Below are 20,592 nucleotides of genomic sequence, written 5' to 3'. Positions count from 1 at the left end.
GAGAAGTCTCTGACTGCTTGCGCTCACTACCTTGAGAGTCAAATACAGAAAGATCCACAACTCCCATGGACATGGGACCTCAAGCACCAGGGTTGTGGACCAGTAGTCCCTGCTTGTCCTGTCACCCACAAATTGTGTCGGACACATCCTCATTTAAGGTACAGATGGTCTGGCACTAAAGATGAGCGAATATTGTTAAATGCAGATGACCTTTTTTTGTAACTGGCTGACCCACACAGTTCACTGACTAGATTAAAACATATATTTGATGCCTGTGACGAAACTCTGAGTTCTGTAGAAACTGGATAAAATCTCTATTTCTCTTACATGGGTGGTCATCAAAAGCAGAATTATTTTGCCTCAAATAACAGAAAAGAAGAAATTTAATATCTTGGCTTGTGGCTAGACAGACCCCAGGAGTTTCAACAGGGACTATAATGAGCCCTTACTGAATATATTGAATGTAAAAATCACCCAGTGAGGAAAACTCCCTCAAATGCGTCTGAGAAGAGTCTCCATATATTAACACTGTTACCCTCAGAGAATGTTGTGTAGCACAGAAAACTCACTATATACCACCCTGGACAGGTGGCAAACAAATATAATATGGTCAGTTCGCAGAAACTGGCATGAGCTTCGATAAGTCATCCTTTTGCTTTGTACATCACAAACTAAATTGCATCCCTGTTAATATGTGGTTTCTCATGCTATGTACTGATCTATATAAAAAAAACTTTAATAAGCTATATTATAAAAAAGATGGTTAACCTGTTCCTCGATAGAGAGGAAACTGCCGGAGATGACCCCTAATGTCTTAACTTTACTTGACCGTCTGACATCAGAGTTGCTCACCCTCCCTACGTTATGGATCTTACTCAGTTTATGTATGGTTGCTCAAGTTGCCAGTAGCAGCAGTTCCATCTCAAAGACAATGAATGAGAGTCAAAACTCACATGTGTGAATTTACTTCTCCATACTTGAGTGGCTGATTTACGAAAGTAAATGATTTGGTTACCATCTAGTAGTTTGTAAATACCCAATCATGAGACACGAGGGACAAATAACACCTTAAGTGAAAGTGCTCCATTTTAAACTTTCTTGCCCCCCAGGCAGCTGAGAACTGCACAATATCCTGGTCACTAGAAGTTTGCAAACAGGAGTGGGAATTAGGATTACTGACTATGGGGACAGAAATGGTGTGCTTCCACACAGTCAAGTAACCCAGTACCCACAAATGGCATGTCACAAGTGACCCACTGGAATCTTACCAGAGCCCTGCACCTCATGCCACACATGCTTCATTACGCCCCCGAAGTCCAACTGTGACCCCTTTGAGTCTTCACGTTACACAATGCCACTCTAACCACACAATACCACCCTAACCACGCAATGCCACTCTCCTCCATTCCAGACAATGCCACTCCATGTCTCACCACAGAATGTCACTCGACTCCTCACAGCGCTACTCCACTCCACACAATGTCACTTCACACAATGCCACTCTAATCGACGCCACATAATGCCACACCACTCCGCTCCAACAAAGCAAATTGAGTTCACATAGGCGAGACCTTTGCCAATGCTTGCTATACTTTTGCAGATTTCTATATCCTAAATAACGCCAAAGTAAAAATAAAAAGGGGATTCATTTTTTAGACTTTTTAATCTAGTTCTTTTTTTTTTTTAAAGTAAAAAGCTCTGTGCACCAGATATCATCTAATACTTACGGCAAAAAGGCCTACAACGAGGAGTAAGCAGAGCAGTACATGCCTTGCTAGTTGTGGCTCTCCAGTTTGTAAACGGTGCTCCTCTTCAGATAGAATGCACCTTTGAGAGACACACTGACTTACACAATGATTTTCTGAAGAGAAAAAAAATGGAGAAATTATTATGTGCCAGACAACACAATACACAACATTCATTTTATTTGTTTTATTATGCAAAGCCTGTCAATGCGTACAAATTATTTAAAGCAGTGATGGCTACAAATTGGTTGTGAGCCCAATCTACCATGGATCTGAAGGCCAGTGGCAAAAGATGCAGAGAGGTTTCTGTGTGGACCCTTGGACTGTGAGAAGCCGGAGTTAACCATTTTCTTTACCAACAGCACTGAGACACAAAATGAAGAGGGCAACGCACTGGACAGCAGTGGTATAGGTGTTTATTTTAGTCCCCAAAATTCACAGATGCCTCCCAATGATAATGCAATTCAGCTCATGAACTAGAATGTAAGATAACTTTTAAAATATAAAACATGAGGCTGCTGTTGGTGTAACTTGAGAAAGATGTGTAGTCATGCCACAAGAAGCTTACATATCCACTAAAAGGCACTTTCAATTTGCAACGAAATATGGTCTGCAACAGATGTTTTGCTTTGTACAACATGTACTTGAGGGAGTTCCAATTATACAAGTTAATGAACGATCGTTCTGGTGGCTCTAAACGCAGGTTCCTCGCACTTCGAGAATATTCCCAGGTATCAGACTGAATCAGCAGGTTTTCCCCACGCACAAGTAAGTGGCACCACATGGATATGAAGTGACTTAACATTGCTCCGGATTTGATAGGGCAAAGCCAATTTCAAGCACCACCCCGTGCGCTGATGGGAGTTTCTTACACATGCCCTCAAGAGCAGAGTGTAGAACAAGTTGTCCGAGACAGTGTGCCGATCTTCTAACTTCTGACCTTTTCAAATGCTAGGGAAGCCACTTTACAGAACAGGGGAGGGGGAGGGCAGTAAGAAATCCAATGTACTGTTAGATAGGGTATCCACCAGAAAGAGCATTATCAAAGGTAAGCAACGTGTTCTGATGGATACAGCTAACCACGGATTCCTCACCTTAAGAATAAATATCATAGCCCTACCGCCCAAAGGTGGAAGCTTTTGGGAGTGGGTTCAGACCAAACAACCTTGCAGAACTGAGGTGGCGAAGTGTCCTTCCCGACGGACCTGTCAAGGCAGTAGCATTCATGAACTTATGCACTAATGACCACATGTTGCAGCCTGGCATCTATAACCGGCACCCCACTCGCCAGCGCCCTTGTAGCACTCCTGGCGGAACGCAGAGGATTATCCACTGAGTCAGGGTCCTCTTTTGCACTGCTTTGTTCTTCTTTCTATAGAACTGTTCATCCACACAATGGTCCTTTGTGTGGAAGACAGAAAAATTCAACACCTTTTTAGGACCACATGGTGATCATGTTGTCCATGAAGACCGACACTAGCCTCTCTTTGATGGATGTCAGGAACGCTTATAGGGCTAGGCTGACTGGGATCTGAGATTCCACTGACCTCTTTTATCAGCCAGTCATTGAGGTATGGGAAAACATGTCATACCAATCTCCCAAGGGGTGCAGTGACCACCGCCATCACTTTCATGGGCACCCGAGGTGCAGAAGAGGAGTGCGGTGAATTAAAAGCATTTCTGCCCCACCTTCAACCACATGTAACAACTATGGGACTACAGAACATGTCTATGGAAATACAGGTTCTGCAAGTCCAAGGACGCCATTCAGTTTCCTTGATCTAGGTCTGACAGGATGAGGGTCAGAGTAAACATTTGAAATCTGTCCTTCCTCAAAAAGGTGTTCAACAGACAGAGGTCCAAAATAAGGCTAAGGCATCCGTGCTTCCTTGGAACAAAAAAGTAACGCTAGTAGCATCGTCCTCCGAATCCAGCACCAATTCAGTAACATTCTGAACAATGAACGGTTGACTTCCTGGATCAGAACTGCAGAATGCTTCTCCGATAGTAAATCCGATGTGGGAGGAAGGTGGAGAGGTGATGAAATAAAAAGGGCAGGGCATAACCCAGTTTGAACAATTTATAAGACCCACCTGTCCAAAACGATGGATCTCCAGCCCACAAGAAAATAGCTTACTGTGCTTCCTAGCAGGTAGGAAGGAGCTAAAATAAATTGGCTTCGTAGTCGCTGCAACAGAAGAGGAAAAATTGGAAGATAGTAGTCCCTACTGGACTGCATGGTTTCTGCCAGTGCCACTTCTACAGCCTCAAAAGGACTGGGTTGGTTGCTGCAGTACCACAAACAATGAGAATATATTCGACCTCAAATAAATGAAAGCATACATCAATTAAGAGTAACTGACCTCTGCTTGTGAAGTTAACAGCGGTAACCCCGTCTGAACAGGGCAATAACTGCTGTAAATTGCCAATTTGAAAACTATGGTCCCAAGTTATAGGAGGACATTTAGTGTGGATATAGAGTAATTAACATCAATTCATACTCAAAAGCATGTGGGCAATAAGGCTATTGGAACCCGCCCAAATCTCCTCCAACAGCAGCAGATAAATAGGCAATTTGTGGTTCATGTCCGGCTTCATATTCACACTGAACACAGAATGCAAGCGGACACAGTTACTGTTAACAACGTAAGCGGTTTGATTGGCTATACCAATCTCAGCATTTCATACAGCGTACTAATTATTCAGTGATAGGCTATCACATGCAGAGATCTGTTAAGTAAACTGTATTCTCCTGCTGAGTCAAAACAGGATGCTAAAGTCCAGCCATAAAGCCCTCCGTTGCTTTACAGAAATGTACATGGTTAGCACGTACCTTAAATAAATACATGTTTTGGCAGGTGTGTTTGATATTTCTGTACTATCTGCCACAACAGACAACATGATTAGAGAACAAAAAATAATATACAATAATAATTTACCAGTTTCTACTTTACCTGTCTCAGTAGAAGGATGGCTGTTTATACTTAAAGATGCTACCAATTCTCTTGAGCACCGCAACTCTCCATTTTCCCCATGACACGTAGAACAATCTAAGGAAAGTAAACATGCAATTTGTGTAGTAATTGTAGTGGATGTATCACTATGTCTGTAGCCATCTACTTCAATTTTTAACACCTATTTCATGGAAGCTACTAAACGTATGGATATGAGGTATTGAGTGGGGAAAAACAATCTGAGGGAATAATGTTTTCTATCTGAATGAAATGAGGCAGTGCTATTCTGAAACCTGCAAAACGTTTTCCTATTGCACACTCAAAAAGACATTTTTCCTACCGGTCACTCAAAAATAACCCTCACATAGCACTTCCTCTGGTCTTGGTAAAAGGAATATGAGAGAAGGAAATGCCTCTGATGAAACTAATATAAAAAAATAGATTGTCAAAATAGAGTCAGACCATCTCACGTTGAAATGTTGCAGATGTAAGGCAACCAACCTAAAGTAATAATTTCTCATATAAGGAGTTGAGGTTTGATCGATGTAAGCTTCTTTTGCTATTGCAGCCTTTGGGCTCAATGGGTTCTTACAAAGGGAGTTTAGGTCTTCAAAATGTACTTGTAAGCCCTAATTGGGAAAGCTGTTGATTAGTAAAACTTCCAGTATTGGCAAAGACAGAATTAAGCCCAACCTCAAACATGATCTGGTGGATGCTGTCCAGACAAAATAACCAAACTTCTTAAGCCTACAGTAACTATTGCTGTGATCAGTTTTGAAAGCCTGAGCCACCAGGTTAGCCAACAGCATGGTCCAGAACGGGACAGGTTTAATAGCTGTAGCAAAAAACAAAAAAACAGGGGGCTGATTTGCTAAGATTACATATTTTCCTCAGAAGATCATTCTTGGGTAGTCAGCGCCTTCAAATTTGAAAAACCCTAAATTTGACCCTGTAAAGTGTACTTGTTTCAAACTTGGATCGAAACTTGGTCAGAGTTGCTGTCAGAAGCCTTATCTTCATATTAAATGCCCATAATTCCAGTGTAATGATTGGCAAAATAACTGGATTTTTTTAAACAGTAAGCCCGAACAATTAAGCTATTTACCAATTATTGCCTGTTATTCTTAAGTGTGAATGTTTTTTGTGGGACTGCCTCCTTTCCATGATTCAGATCTTTTACTTTACTTCATTAGGTTCCAACTGTTTACGTTTACAATATGACTCAAACGACAATGGTGACATATGCAGTGCATTTTAAATTCTTACAATTGCCAGATAATAATGTGAAATTAACAAACATGGGGCTCGGGGTCCAATAATATTCCACGTCATTGATCCATACAATAAATAGCTGATGGCAAATTTCAATCTTGCTTCACAACCCCATCATCAACATTAATATGATCTGTAATGTTCGCTCGGGATCGTTGGGTGAGTGTGGGGAGGTTCTGTTTGATTAGTAGGATTTTCAGTTCATTTTTTAATATTTAATAAAATACTAAACTCTGCTATCTGGAGGACTGTACTTCCAGATTCTGGGAGCACTCCTTGAGAAGGACTGCTTCAGTGGTTACGATTTCTTAATAGCCAGACTCTCTAGAAGGAGGGCTTTCATGTTTCTCAGATCAGATGTCAGTATCAAATATGAATCCGTTCCTTGCATCGATGAAGAGCCATTCAACAAATTCAGTATGGGTGAGACACAACTGCATTTTCTTTTCACCAAGACTAATCTGTCAGTCACATAAAGGGCGATTTTGACAGAAGCGAGGTGGAAGTCTTAGGTTCCCTACTAACAGGGAGTTACCGTGGTCCTTTTTTGACAGTATTAGGGCCTGAAAGACGAGTTTGAAATTTGGTTCTGGGATGTACTATTTGATACTTATGAACAGTCTAAGTTGGAAATGTGGTCGTTGGTAAGGTGAGGTGCTTGTATGGAATACAACTCAATGGATTTGCAGAATCAACAATGATCGGGTGCTAGGAATTGACCCACTTCTGACCCAGTTCACTACCCAAATGTTTAGGTGGGGGCTCTGATAAGGAGAAATTATGCTTTTACTAGCTGTGAAGACATCCAAGTCTGTACTTGAACCAACGCATCAATGTCCTCTGGCACACTGTTAGAGTTATTTCAGCACTGCAAAAATAAAAAATAAAAAACAACATCAAACTCCCTGCGGACAAAGCATCTGTCTTCTACTTGGTCTCCTGAGGGAGATATCCTGCATGGTGTCAGAGGGCACTCTCACAGCAGATTTCACTCTTCTCATTTGGAAGACCTGAAATTACAGGAGATGGTGAAGTCGCTCTCAGAGGCGTATGAGCGATATAGGGGGTTCTCACACATCTTTGGATTCTTCTGTATTTTCAGTGTCTTCCCCTTCGTAGGTTTCTTCCTGGGCTTCTCCAGATTACGATGAAGAGGATCTTGGATCTCCTGTTAAATTTCTTCTGCTTCAAGAGGAAAATAAATGAAACTCATCATTGGTCATTTGTCTGCTAACCTGCAATTTCCAACAGATTCAGAATAGCCTTCCGCCAGTGGGGACTGGTTTTGTCAGTTTCGAAGATCTGCATTATTTTCTTCACCTATTTCGAGGTAGACTGTATCTTTTGGCTTCGGTCATATGGAGCTTACCTAGAGACTTTCTATTGACCCTCTTTTGAGTAACTTGGTGGATTATAATCCTCTTCTGAGTAAGGAGGTGGTTGTGGTTTCTGATGCAGAGGACAAGAATGCGGAGGTGGCTTCGAAAAGATCATAAGCTAGCCTGAGTCCTTCTATGAGGTCAGAGGTTAATTCAGTGTAAACTTCCTAAACATTGATTTAGGACTTTCAATCGCTTTCCTTTGCTATTCATGGGGAGGGAAATGTATATTTTTTTCTATTGCCAGCATGTTTGGACGTACAAGTGAAGTTTCTCTCTGATAATGTTTTTGATAGCCTTAGACCTTCTGCAATGGCTTCAGCTGTTGTTGTGGCTGCGAGATATCATTTGCATTTGTGAGGATGGAAAGTGGGTTCCTCTCGTCAACCTAATAGTTCCATGGGCAATCCCTTTCGGCGTTCCTGACTATGCAGGGCATCTTGGGGATGTCTTTTCTTTTTTCAGGACTACTAAGTTTCCAGATTGTCCGGCAAGTGGGTCCTGCAGGTAATCTCAGAGGGATACAGCATAACCCTTTCTCCTATTCCTCTGCTACCACGATTCATTTGTGCTCCCCTTCAAGTGAACAACACAAGTGTCCTTGCTGGACAGTGTGAGCCTATTCAAGAAAAAGGCAATAATTCAGGTTCGGATGAGTCTGAGGGGTCTGGGTTGGTACTCCTGAGTTTTACCTGTGCAGAAGCCATTAGGAGAATACAGAAGAATAGGCTTGAAGAACAAATTAATCCCAGGGATTCATTTCAAAACGTGTTCCATTCAGCAAAGCATTATACTTATTTCTAAGGGGACTACCTGACCAAAACGGAGTTACAAGATGCACATTCACATGTTCCTGTGGCACCTGCAAGTCACCAGTTTCTCAGACTCTGTGTGGGTAAAGAACATTGGCAGTTTTGTGTCCTTACAGGGGTAACAACAGCTCCAAGAGTTTTTACAAAAATTCTAACTTCAGTGACGGTTTTCTTTCATAACAGGGTAATAAGCAGTTATCCTTATCTCGATCTGCTGATTCAGCCCCATTCTTATGCCGTAACAATGCAACATACGAAGGAGGTTTGCAGAGAATTGGAAAACTTTGGGGTTCTGATCAACAGGAGCAAGCCAGTTTTGGTACCTTCACAGGACATGGAGTACACTGGAGCCAATTTCAGGACAGACAGGGTTTAACTGCTCAGGGACTTTGGTCTGCTTGGGAGTTCAATCACTCATCAAACTGGAGAGAGTTTATGGCAGGTTGGACAATCTAATTGCAAAGACCCATACCAACAGTCAATTTAGAATGAGATGTCATTCCTGGGGACCAGTTAGCCTTACATATAATGTCTTGGATAGATGTGAATCTGCTTTCTATAAGAGCAGTGGACATCCAGATTATCAAAACACTCAGGCGAACAGACTGAGTCGTATATTTCCAAGTTCGTATGTGTTTTCTCTCAGTCCCCTGGTGTTTCCTAATCTATGCAGCAGGAGGGGGTTCTGTCATAGATCTGCTTGCAGATCTCTTTCCCTAATGAAGGTGCAACCAGTCTCTTGGAATACATGTCTTTCTCTAACCATGGCCAGAGGATCTCCTTTATGCTTTCACCCCATTTCCACTCATCTGTAAAGTACTACTGAGAGTTCAGAGATCATTCTTGTGGTTTCATTTGGCCAGGGAGAATGTGATTTCCCCTCACAAAGAATGGATTCTCCCCTTGTCCCATATTCTGATCACTCATCCAGTCTTAGCACTTATGCCCCTGGGCTGCCTTCGGCTATCGGCCTGGAGATTGAAAGGGAGGATCTTCTTCTAAGGAAGGGTCTTTCCTTATCTGTCTCCTTTTTTTCAGGCATCTAGGAGAGAGCCTACTAGATAATCTCACAATTACCACTGGGCATCTTTTGATAATGGTGTGTTGTGAAGGGGTTATCCTCCTCAGAATACTTCACATAGGTGATTTTGGACTTTCTTCAGAAAAGGTTCGACAAGAAGCTATCGGTTTCCACCTTAAAGCTTCAGTGGTCGACTATCAGAGCCTTTAGATTCCCCTGGGGGTAGCCTGGATACTATTGATACCTTGGTAGGTAGACTGCTTGGGGAAATTCTGTTAATTAGACTTAGACCAAAGGGGAGGAAATCTTTTCTTCCATGTGATCTGCCACTAGTCCCGTCTTTGTTGTTGTGCCCCCCACCCCCTTTGAACCTCTGACAGAGTCCTCGGAGAATTTTCTATCTCTCAAGGCTTTTTTTCTGGTTGCAATAACTCAGGCAGGAGACTGGGAGAGTTGGGTTATCTTCAGTGCCATTATTCCTATTTGAAGATATTTGAGGATAGGCTGGTTTTATCATTAGGAACAAATTATCTTCCTAAGATTAACTCTGTGTTACATAGAAACAGGGAAATAGTGCTGCCCTCTCTCTCTTGGAGCGATTCCCTGTGATCTATTCATTGCTTCTCTGGATGTAGTTAGGACTCTTACTATTTAGCTGACAAGGTCTTCTCCCTTTAGGAAGTCAGATTCCTTGTTCATTAATTCTGGTCATGCTAATAGAGGGGGTAAGCCTTCTAAATCTACCCTGAGCCGATGGATATCTTGCCTTATAGACATGTGGGTTTGAAGTTCCCAACTAATGATTAGGCTCATTCAACAAGACCCTATGACTGCGTCTTGGGTTGAATGGTCTGGGGATTCAGTGGCAGACATTTGTTGAGCACCAACTGGGGCTTCTCCATCCATTTTTATTGCTCATTATAGGATTAATGTAGCTCAGGGATCTGAGTTTCACTTTGGTTCCGGAGTTATTTCTAAAGCTTTACCCTTTAACCTATGACCTCTGTCCTGATGATGACCTGATGATGACCTGAAATTACCCAGGTTGAAACGCCGTCGACTACACAGCCTAGAACTTAGGCCCTCCTGTGGTCAACAAAACCATCAAAATAATTTTTTGTACCTAATTGTATATATTTACATTGTTTGTTGACCTTTGTATTTCTTCTCTATTGCGCCGTTCATGCTGTTTCTCACACTTCTGTGTCACTGCGTCATTCACAATTCACCAGCACGTTCAGTTTTCACCTTGTGTGTTATGGTCATTGTACAAGTAGATGTACTGTAGCGCTTCTTAACTACTTGCAGAATTGTATATAAACCTTTTTCCCAATCTTTGGCTCATGCTGTGGTCTCCCTCCCTGTCCTCCGTTCTCTTGTGATTGACCTCACCTCGCTAAATTGTTTTCCCCTCAAAAATACCCTCCAGTTGAGACAGTGTTTTTTGTTGCATATCACGCCCGGTCTCACCTGGGTTAACGGGCTATACTCCTGTGTATTGTTACTGTTAATGCTTGTTTATTAGGCATGTAGATCTAGTGCATAGGGTTTAATATCCAGTGCAGTTACTACAATGTAGCCTGTGTATAACATTAGTCACTCTAGAACAGATGACCAGCCAGTGCAAGCATCCTCAAAGCTGGATTTTGACTAATTATTGTGGAGTACACATAAATCACCCTACTCACATAGAATAAGGGATAGGATGTGGCGTAACCGCCAGTTGTCCCATTTTGAACTGGGGAACCAGGTTCGAGTTTATGCATCTGCTCAAAGTCCTGCTATTCCGTACAAATCACTTAATTTCCCCAGTCCTACAAAAAATTAATTTGTTCTTGTGCTCATATAAAGTGCTCTAATACCTTCAAGGAGGGGAGGGGGAGGGTGAGGGAGAGAGGGAGAGGGAGAGGGAGAGGGAGAGAGAGAGAGAGAGAGAGAGAGAGAGAGAGAGAGAGAGAGAGAGAGAGAGAGAGAGCAAGAGCGAGAGAGAGAGAGAGAGAGAGCAAGAGAGAGAGAGAGAGAGAGAGAAAGAGCGAGAGAGAGAGAGAGAGAGAGCGAGAGCGAGAGAGAACGAGAGAGAACGAGAGAGTACAAACACAGAAGACAACTGTAGTGGTAATCTAAAATGTAGTATACGTTTCGTGAATTTCAGCTATCAAACGCTGGCTGCCATTTAACAGCCTTTCGTTTTCTCAGAGATGCACGGCAATGATCTGCATGACTCTCTTAAGCAATGTACTTTGCTCTTCTTTAGCTGTATGCTGGTTTTACTTCTGATTCTCCGGGCATGGTTCGTGACAAGAAAGCATCTGGTGGTCGAGTTGACGTGTTTTAACGGACTGTGTGGCCCGCAGCTTCGCGAAAGCGCGCATAGTTGTCTCGTCAGTGAGGGCCGCGCATCTGCTCGCTTTCGTCATGGAAACATGATATATAAGTACGCTCCGCTTTCAGCTGCACTCCTCCCTCATCCAGGGACAGTCAGCCATTTAGGTGCATCGAAGCATGTCCGGGTTAGTGCAGGGAGGCCCAAGGCCAACGAAGAGATGTATTGTTACCTGCGGGGATCAGTTGTCTGTGTCTGGCAGCTCGAGGTATTTTTTTCAGGTCCCCACACATGTGCCAGTGAAGTGCTCCAAAGCGAGCCCCAATAATAGCATTCATTTCAAGGCTGTTTGTTTTAGTCGCTGTAAAGTTGGTCTTGGGGTCTCGACGCACAGGAACCAACACTACTGCCTGCATCAAAGCCAGCATGGCAATATTTTTCATCGACAAACATAATTGCACTTAAACACACGGCCTGTTTAGTTTTGGTTGAGACATTACAAATGTAGTTCCAAATGTAGTTCCGCCATAATCGGAAATGGCGCACGGCCGTCTAAGCGGCAGTTTCTAGTTCAGGAAGCACCCTGTGAGCTCACACGCGCTGCTTGTAAGAGCGAGCCCTTACGGCATGTAAGCAAGCGCCTGTGTAAAGGCGAAAATGTGTCATACGGTCTAACTGTTCTGTGCAGGTTCGTAAACACAAATGTAAAAAATAACACGAAACGATCGTCTGTTTGCTGTTGCTCGTATTTAAAGCAGGAGGAACAAGCATTGGCCGCGCGGCCGTGAAAGTGAGGCAGCCGCGCGGCCCTCAAAGTGAAAGTGATCGTGATCGCGGGCTGTAAGGGTGCCCGCGAGCGATGCACTTAATGAGCCATGACGAGAGAGGAAAGCCAGATGGCGCCTCTGCTCGTAACCGCGTGTGTAACCGCAAGCTCTAGGCCACATGCAAAAGCATGTGGTCGGACTTTTTAAAGCCCACTTACTAAATGTCTCACCAGAGCAACGCATGCGCTGGCTCAGGCGAGACCTAATAAAATAATTGACATGTTAACCTAATTACTGAAAAAGGGATGCAGCTATAGCAGAATGGATTGTAGGTAAGCGGATGTACTTCAAAGGGTTTTTTTATGTATGCAGATGAGAAGGCTGCTCTTTGGAGTAAATGTTTAGTTCAACTGACAGTCCATGAAGGATCTGTCTTGTTCAGCTGCAAAGTCCAACCTAGAGTCAATGTAAAGTACGGGCAATCTCAAACCTAGAATCAATGTAAGGTACAGGCAACAGGAATTACCTTCACATGCTGAGTGGAAAGTAAAGCTAAGACAATTTAACCTAAACAGGATTTTTTTCTGGCTCGCAGAAATAATCTTCCCTAGTACAGTAAAGCTACCCCTTGGCCTTCATAAAGACACCAATAGCAAACAGCACCACAGCGCTTCAAGTAAGTGGTCTTTCTTGTGGAAAACATATTTCTGGGTACTTTGTTAGCTAACGCCTTCTGCCCAGCCAGAAAACGATTTGGGGTGAAGGTCTCTGCAATGGCATAACTTGGCAGACAATTTAGGCTCCATCTTCTTTCACACCTAGTGCAGCTCACTATCCCAGAAATCAAGAGCGGTGGTGATTGTGCTTCTTCCTATTTTACCTCCAACCTGTGAGATTCCAAACTGCAGTATCTTCGTCACGTACCTCATCCCAAAAATACAGCCTTTTGTCCACTGCACCATTTTTAAACTCTATTATAGCCTTGACATTTCCTCATCCAGTGCTGGGATACTTTGCACGCAAAATAAAACATATTAATTCATTCAACAGTCTTTCAACATTGTTGATTGAAGGCATGGGATGTGTAAACAATGACCATTTGAGGGCAGAAGTGATGCCTTTTCTGCATAGTGAAACAAGTGTAAATTACTACTGCAAAAGAGGATCAATCCAGCATCACACATGTCCAACCACTAGTAATGCAACACCCTGCCACAAATAATGGCAGTAGGCAGTCAAGAGAGAACACCATAGGAAATTAAGTTGAACAAAACTATTCAAAGTGGTTACTAATATAATTTTATGCTAAAAATATGTAAAAACAAAGCATATTATTCAAGTTTAAAATAGCTTTAATAACATTTTTAAATTAAAAGAATGGTCTAACATCAATTTTCATTAAAATACAAGTCAATTAATTATTTTATACATCACTGTTAACAATTAATACACAATATATATTTATTTACTTTCATTTTATTTTAACATTCGGAAAAATAATTATATATTTTTACATTAAATATTTAATTCAGAATTAAGTATATAGTGCTGTAGTATTTTTTGTATTCTACATTTAAAATATTAGATTTACATTGATGTTTAACCATAAAGTATTTTTACAATTTCTTTTTAAGTTTTATAAACATTTTATATGTTCCCTAAATATTACAATAAGGAGGCCAAGATATATGAAATTAATAAAAAAATATTTAAATAGAAGTATTTAAATTCAAACATTTCTCTGATGAATAAATGTAAAAGATCCCAGTTTGTTTAATTATTAATTGTTATTATTAAAATGATATATAAAACTAATTTAATGATTTCTTATGCTTACATTAAAAAAATGAACAACATTTTACAATTGAATAATACATGGTTTACCTCTACATAAATATGTTGAATATTAAATTATATTATTCACTATTTTAAATCATTCAAGTTAACATTACATTCAATAGGGTTCTATTTTGAGTTCCTACCTCTATTATTTTCAATCAATCAATCAATCAGAGAATTGTAAACACCCTACTCACCCGTGAGGGTCTCAAGGTGCTGAGGGGGGGTCCGCAGATCTGTTTAGCCGAAGAGCCAGGTCTTGAGGTTCTTCCTGAAGGTGTTCAGGGAGGGGGCGCGTCTGATGTCTGCCGGTAGATCGTTCCAGGTCTTGGCTGCAATGTGAGATCTTTTGGCTCTGTGGATATTGCGGGGGTACGGCCAGTGCGAGGTTGTTAGATCGGAGGTTTCTTTTGGGTACGTGGAAGTTGATTCTGTCGTTAAGGTATTTGGGCCCGTTGTTGTGTAGTCATTTGTAGGCATGAGTGAGGATTTTGAAAGTGACTCTTTTCTCCACGGGGAGCCAGTGGAGACTTCGTAGGTCTTGACTGATGTTTTTGTGTGGGGGGGGGGATGCCGAGGACGAGTCTGGCAGCAGTGTTCTGTGTTGTCTGGAGTTTGTGGAATAGGGACTTGTTGATGCTGGCGTAGAGTGCGTTTCCATAGTCCAGTCTGATGGTGATGAGTGCTTGGGTGACTGTCTTCCTTGACTCAGGGGGGATCCACTTGAAGGTCTTGCAGAGGATGCGGAGGGTGTTGAAGCAGCTGGTGGTGAGGGCGTTGACCTGTCGGTTCATGGTGAGTGATGAGTCGAGTACGATGCTGAAGTTCTTGGCGTGGTCTGAGGGGGTAGGTGGGCTTCCGAGGGCGGTCGGCCACCAGGTGCTGTCCCATGCAAAAGGGGTGGTACAGATGACGAGGACTTCTATCTTCTCGGCGTTGAGCTTCAGGCAGCTGCTGGTCATCCAGACTGCGAAATCTGGCATTCCTTTCTGGAAGCGGAGTTTGGCAGTGGTGGGGTCTTTGGTGAGGGAGAAGATGAGCTAGGTGTCGTCAGCGTACGATACGATGTTGAGGCCGTGTTGTCGGACGATGGCTGCGAGGGGGGCCATGTAGATGTTGAAGAGGGTGGGGCTCAGGGATGAACCCTGTGGGACTCCGCAGGTGATTTTCGTGGGGTCAGAGAGGAAGGATGGGAGTCTGATCCTTTGGTTTCTTCCGGTGAGGAATGATTGGATCCAGTCCAGGGCTGTTCCTTGTATGACTGCGTCGTGTAGTCTGGCAACTAGTGTGCGGTAGGAGACGGTGTCGAAGGCCCCCGATAGGTCGAGTAGGATGAGGGCTGCAGAGTGGCCTTGGTCCAGGAGGGTGCGGATGTCATCTGTGGCGGCGAGTAGGGCAGTCTCTATGCTGTGGTTGCTTCGGAATCTGGATTGGGACGGGTCGAGGACGGCGTTCTCTTCAATGAATCGTGTCAGTTTCCTGTTGACTGTTTTCTCTGCAACTTTGGCTGCGTAGGGGAGGAGCGAGATGGGCTGATAGTGCTTGAGGTCAGTGGGGTCAGCTGTGGGCTTCTTGAGCAGAGGTCTAACTTTTGCACACTTCCAGTTGTCTGGGAAGGTGCCTGTTTTGAAGGTGGTGTTTATGGTGCGTGTTAGTTCGGGTGCGATGGCAGCCACAGCTCTGTGGTAGATGTGAGGGGGGCAGGGGTCGGTGGGGACCCCAGAGTGGATGCTTTTCATGCTCGAGGAGGAGTCTTCGGATGTGATCGGTGTCCAGTTGGAGATGGTGGGCTGGCTGGTGTTTCAGGGGGGAGGGGGGCCGTCTGTGGCGCCTGGTGGATGGCCGATGAAGTTGTCGAAGAGGTTTTTGATCTTCAAGTGGAAATGGGTTCCAACCTTGTCGCAGAGGTCTTGGGATGGGGTGATGTCTGTGACTTCGCTGCATGGGTTGGTGAATTCTTGAATGATACTGAAAAGTTCCGTGGAGTTGGTGGAGTTGGCCAGGATTTTGTTGTGGATGAAGTTCCTCTTGGTGGCTCTGATCTGGTTGTGGTAGTTCGCCACAGCGTCCTTGTAAGTGGTGTGGTTTTCGGTTGTCTTGGTGTTTCTCCAGTTCTTCTCCAGGCGTCTGCAGGTGTGTCTGGCTTCTTGGAGAGCGGTGGTGAACCAGGCAGCTTTCCTGAGGCAGTGTCTGTCGGGGATGCATGGGAGGGCGAGTCGGAGAACCACGTGTGGAGTTCTCTGGCTGCATCGTTTGCATCGGGTGCCCAGGTGTGGTTGTCTAGGGTGAGGGTGGAGTTAAATTGCTCGTCGGTAACCTTGCTCCAGTTCCTTCGTGGTGGGCGTGGGGCTGGTTTGGGTGCCTTGAGTTTGTTAATGGCGAAGTGTACGCAGTGGTGGTCGGTCCAAGGCGGCTGCGTTGTGTGGCTGAATTGGATGCAGTTTCCTGCAGCGAAGATGGGGTCGAGGGTGTGTCCTGCTCTGTGGGTCGGTGTGTTGACGAGTTGTTTAAGTCTGATGCTGGTGAGGTTGTCACGAAGGATAGTGGAGTTGGGGGTCGCTGGGGTTGTCGAGGTGGAAGTTCAGGTCTCCAATGAGTATGTAGTTTGTTGAGGTGATGGCGTGGGGTGCAATGAAGTCGGTGATGGTGGTGGCGAAGGGTGTTCGGGGGCCGGGGGGTCTGTAGAGGAGGGTTCCTCAGAGTGTGGCTTTAGGAGTGGTCTGGATCTGGAAGTGCAAGTATTCGGCAGAGGGGAAGGTTTCGCTGGAGGTGGTGAGGCGGAGGGTGCTCTTTTGGGCGATGGCGAGGCCCCCTCCTGGGTAACTGGGGCAGTCTTTCCTCTGGATCTTGTATCCGTCTGGGATGGCGGTGTTGATGTCGGGGGCGGAGGATGCGTTAGTCTAGGTCTCTGTGAAGAAGGTGATGTCAGGCGATAGAGAGTCGAGTAGGTTCCAGATTTCCATGGCGTGCTTGTGTACGGAGCGTACATTGAGGAGGATGCATTTTAGGGTGTCGCCGGTGCTGGCGTCGCCAGTGTTGGAGGCCGAGGTGGCGGTGAGGGTCTGGCGGCAGTTGAGGCAGGAGAATTGGCCGTGGGTCGTGTTCTGCGAGGCCTGTTGGCATTCTCTAAGTCTTCCAGAGTTGAGTGCGAGGAGGGTGGTGGGGTCGTAGCGATGGGTTGTGGGAGGTCCAGGGTTCCTGGCGCTGACCGCGGTCGGGCTTGCCTTGGGCACGCCGGCAGCATGCCTGCTGCGCGAGTACACAGCGGCTGCCATTAAGTAGGGGCGGTGGGAGGGAGGAGAGGCTGGGAGATGGGAATGGGGGAATTCCAGGGGGGAATGCCGGGGGGGGGAGGGGCCACAGGGGCAACAGCGGTGAAAGGAACAGGCAGGCACGAGAAAGTAAAAACAGTGGTGGAATTACAGCAAGACACAGATGGGCACAATAACAGTGGCACTACAGGGAAAAATTAAGAAAAAAAACGGCTGAGAATGGTTACGGTGGTTGTAGGCAGTCTGGTCCTAGTTGGAGCGGGCAACAGGCGCAGGAGTGGACAGCAGCCTCGAACCTCCCAAGGAGGAGGTCGGGGTCTGGAGGGAAGAGACGGCACAGCAGAGCTGCGGTGAGAGAGTGGACCTAGACCGAGGGTCGGAGGTTTTACTGAGAGGTTGTTGCAGTACCACTGGCTGGTCATATATGTTGCTGGACTTACTCCTGCTCTTAGCTGGAGTAATTTACTACTTTCTGTGTCCCTCTTTGGCTGGAGTAATGTTAGAAGTTGCAGTTTGTGAATAGCAATGGGACTACTATTTCTGCCTGGGTGTGTCTCCCTCTCTGAACCCCTCTCTGAACCCTTCCTTATTCCCCTTTAATCATAAGTATTCCCCATTTTCCAGCCACTCTCCTCTGTCCCCTCCACGTCTACCACTAAAATGTATCCTTACATGTGTGGAAACCCTACAGTCGGGCTGGAGATCTCCACACAGAAAAATATATGCGGAACCTCCACATGTAAGTTTGTTAATAGCATTTTTTAGTTTGTTAGTAGTACTACTGTAGCACTACTAACATACTACAAAATGCAGTTTGTGAACAGGCCCTGTGGTTTTATTTGCAGGGGTCTGTGCTCCCCTCTGCACTTGCCTAGCTTGTTTTTTTAATTTCATCAATAAAGGAGAGGGGAGAATTTCACATGCTGATAGGCTGTGCCCGAATAAGTGCAATTCAAGGAATTAGTAAACCTCCTTTAACCCTCTTCTACTCAAGGGGAGACAGCTCACGATTCAACCTGCTACTTTGAATGCAGTTTTCCAATAAAGGAGTTCATTCAAAAGTTCACTTTCACCCGGTATAGACCTTTTCTTTAATTTCCATATTAAAACAAGCACTGGAAAAGCCAATAGGTCTGGTTTTAATGTGCTAGATAGAGCATGCAAATACAAGCACACACAAGGTTTACCACTAACTGCTGGTCATAAACAAATGATTAACAGATTCACTTGGAAAAGAAGGATTGTAATGCTACTCTGAGGTGAAAATGCACGCAAGAGCTGCACTATGTCATCATTCAAATATAAATTTGTCAGAGAATATAAACATATTGTCAATAGAGAGGTCTCCCGATAGTGGCGTTTTCTACTTGCAGACACACTTGAAGAACACTATTTAGGAGAACTGCTAAAGACAGAGGAATCAAAAGTTGGGATAACTAGGAATAATGCCAGTTTCCTTTATCTTCAGATTAGTTGTAGTCTACATGACAGTTGACACTAGTCGTGGGCAGCAAACTCCGCTCCGCCTGCCGAGTTTGCTCAATCCGTGCTCTGCTTGGAGCGCGGAGTTTGTCAAAAACTGTGCCCTCCACCGCGTGGCAGAGTTTACCAGGGCTTGTGACTGCTACACCAATCTATGCTTGTTGTTGACAGGATTTGCGGCCTACAGTTCATTATCTATCGCGTCCTCCCTAGTCGACAGGGGTCCGAAAGGCACTGTCCACTGCGTGTCACTTGATGGCGCGAGCATGAAAGGCTGATTTTATTTGCCGGTGTCTGTTGCACAAAAACGGAGAATTTCCCTCTCACAAAGCCACAGAGCGTTGCGCTCTACCCATGCACCCCTCAATTCATCATCTCTTTGTTAATCGCTAAAAGGCTTTATGCAAATTTCTAACACGCTCCGGACACTGATTACTGACCCTCTGCAATAGGGCGCCTATGGATTAACCTGACAGAGATGCTGAGCTCAAGGGAAACTAGGTATGCAAACCTCATAAAAATATTTATAAACACCCTCCGCTTAGGGAGCAAGTCCATCAGTATGGTTTTGCAGAACCTGCATGACGTCCGTCCTCACAGAATACACTACTTTTGACACACGCAGGCCTTGTGTGAATACTCTATTTCTAAACCATTCTAGCCGGTCTTTGCAACTGATTACTGTTTTACAGCACCCCAGTATGTTGTTTTATTATAACTCATTTTAACACATTGTATGTAAATAGTCAGGTAGGGACAAAATAGTTTTTTCCATGCTCCTGAAATGGCATGGGCTGGTGATCTGCACGGCATGGAGGGATTAGGTTGGTGTGTTGCTGAAGGGACTGGGTGGGGGTAATGGACGGTTTCATGGGAAAGAGGGAGCAATGTACTGGGATGGTATATTTTGAGACCCAATACAAAAAAAGCACAAAACAAACAAGGAAGTTGGTCCTCCCTTCCATGCAGTAAATGGAAAGCGATAGACAGAAATAGCAGCTGTTTAATGCCACAGTGACAGAATAGAACACAAAACTTCTAACTACTATCAAACACTTCACAGTCTTATACAAATGTGCTCCTCCGATCAATACAAAATAATATATATATTTTTTTAAAAAAAATTTTATTGTGCAGAGAAAAAGGGTACAAGCACGGGCCTACAACCACCTGGGCCGGCCGCTAGTATTCAGAAATGGTCAAGCAGTTCAAAAACAATGACTGGCCCGCAGGGGCTCCGCTAAATGACAGGAGATCGGGCTGCACATAAGGGAAGTCAGGATACACCCTATTTTACATAAATATCAACAAAAGTAAAGAAAAACAAAAAGCAAGGCGAAAAACATTAAAAGGGCGTCTAACCACAGCAGAGGAACTCCACATAGGACCACCCTAGGGTGGTCAATAAAAAGGGGGTCTGAGAGGGAGGGGGGGGCCACGGGAAAACCAAATCTATACTCAGATGAACAAATTAAGCAAGGAACCCTCAAGGATCAGGGGGACAAGGCAACATCAGACGTATCCACCAGGGGGGGAGAACAGATAGTCCCTCGATACACATTCCAATGACCCCAGATTCTACCCCACGCCCCCGGTTTACCACGAGCCACATACACAGTCTTCTCCGTGAACATGCACCAGTCCAATACAAAATAATATTAGTACATAATAATAACAGCAACAGATGCGACGCCTAATAATCTTCTAAAGCAGAAGAGAGACAATG

General features: G+C 44.4%; 1 protein-coding gene across 3 annotated transcripts in view; it reads right to left on the bottom strand.

The window, feature by feature from the left end:
• Positions 1-20,592, bottom strand: part of GPR155 (G protein-coupled receptor 155) — a 444,365-nt gene that overhangs the window by 55,186 nt on the left and 368,587 nt on the right. For all 3 annotated transcript variants that reach the window (XR_014978918.1, XM_085645260.1, XM_085645261.1), the window contains exons 11-12: positions 4,700-4,795; positions 1,728-1,861 (exon numbers count right to left, since the gene is read on the bottom strand). Coding sequence is in view for 2 of the 3 variants with exons in the window: in XM_085645260.1 (XP_085501386.1) it covers positions 1,728-1,861; positions 4,700-4,795 (230 nt within the window). In the remaining variant the exon portion in view is untranslated. The remainder of the gene's footprint in view (positions 1-1,727; positions 1,862-4,699; positions 4,796-20,592) is intronic.

The sequence above is a fragment of the Triturus cristatus genome, chromosome 3_1, assembly GCF_964204655.1.
Source record: "Triturus cristatus chromosome 3_1, aTriCri1.1, whole genome shotgun sequence".
Taxonomy (NCBI): domain Eukaryota; kingdom Metazoa; phylum Chordata; class Amphibia; order Caudata; family Salamandridae; genus Triturus; species Triturus cristatus.
The sequence above is the reverse complement of the archived record's forward strand: the minus strand, read 5'-3'. Positions and strand labels throughout refer to the sequence as shown.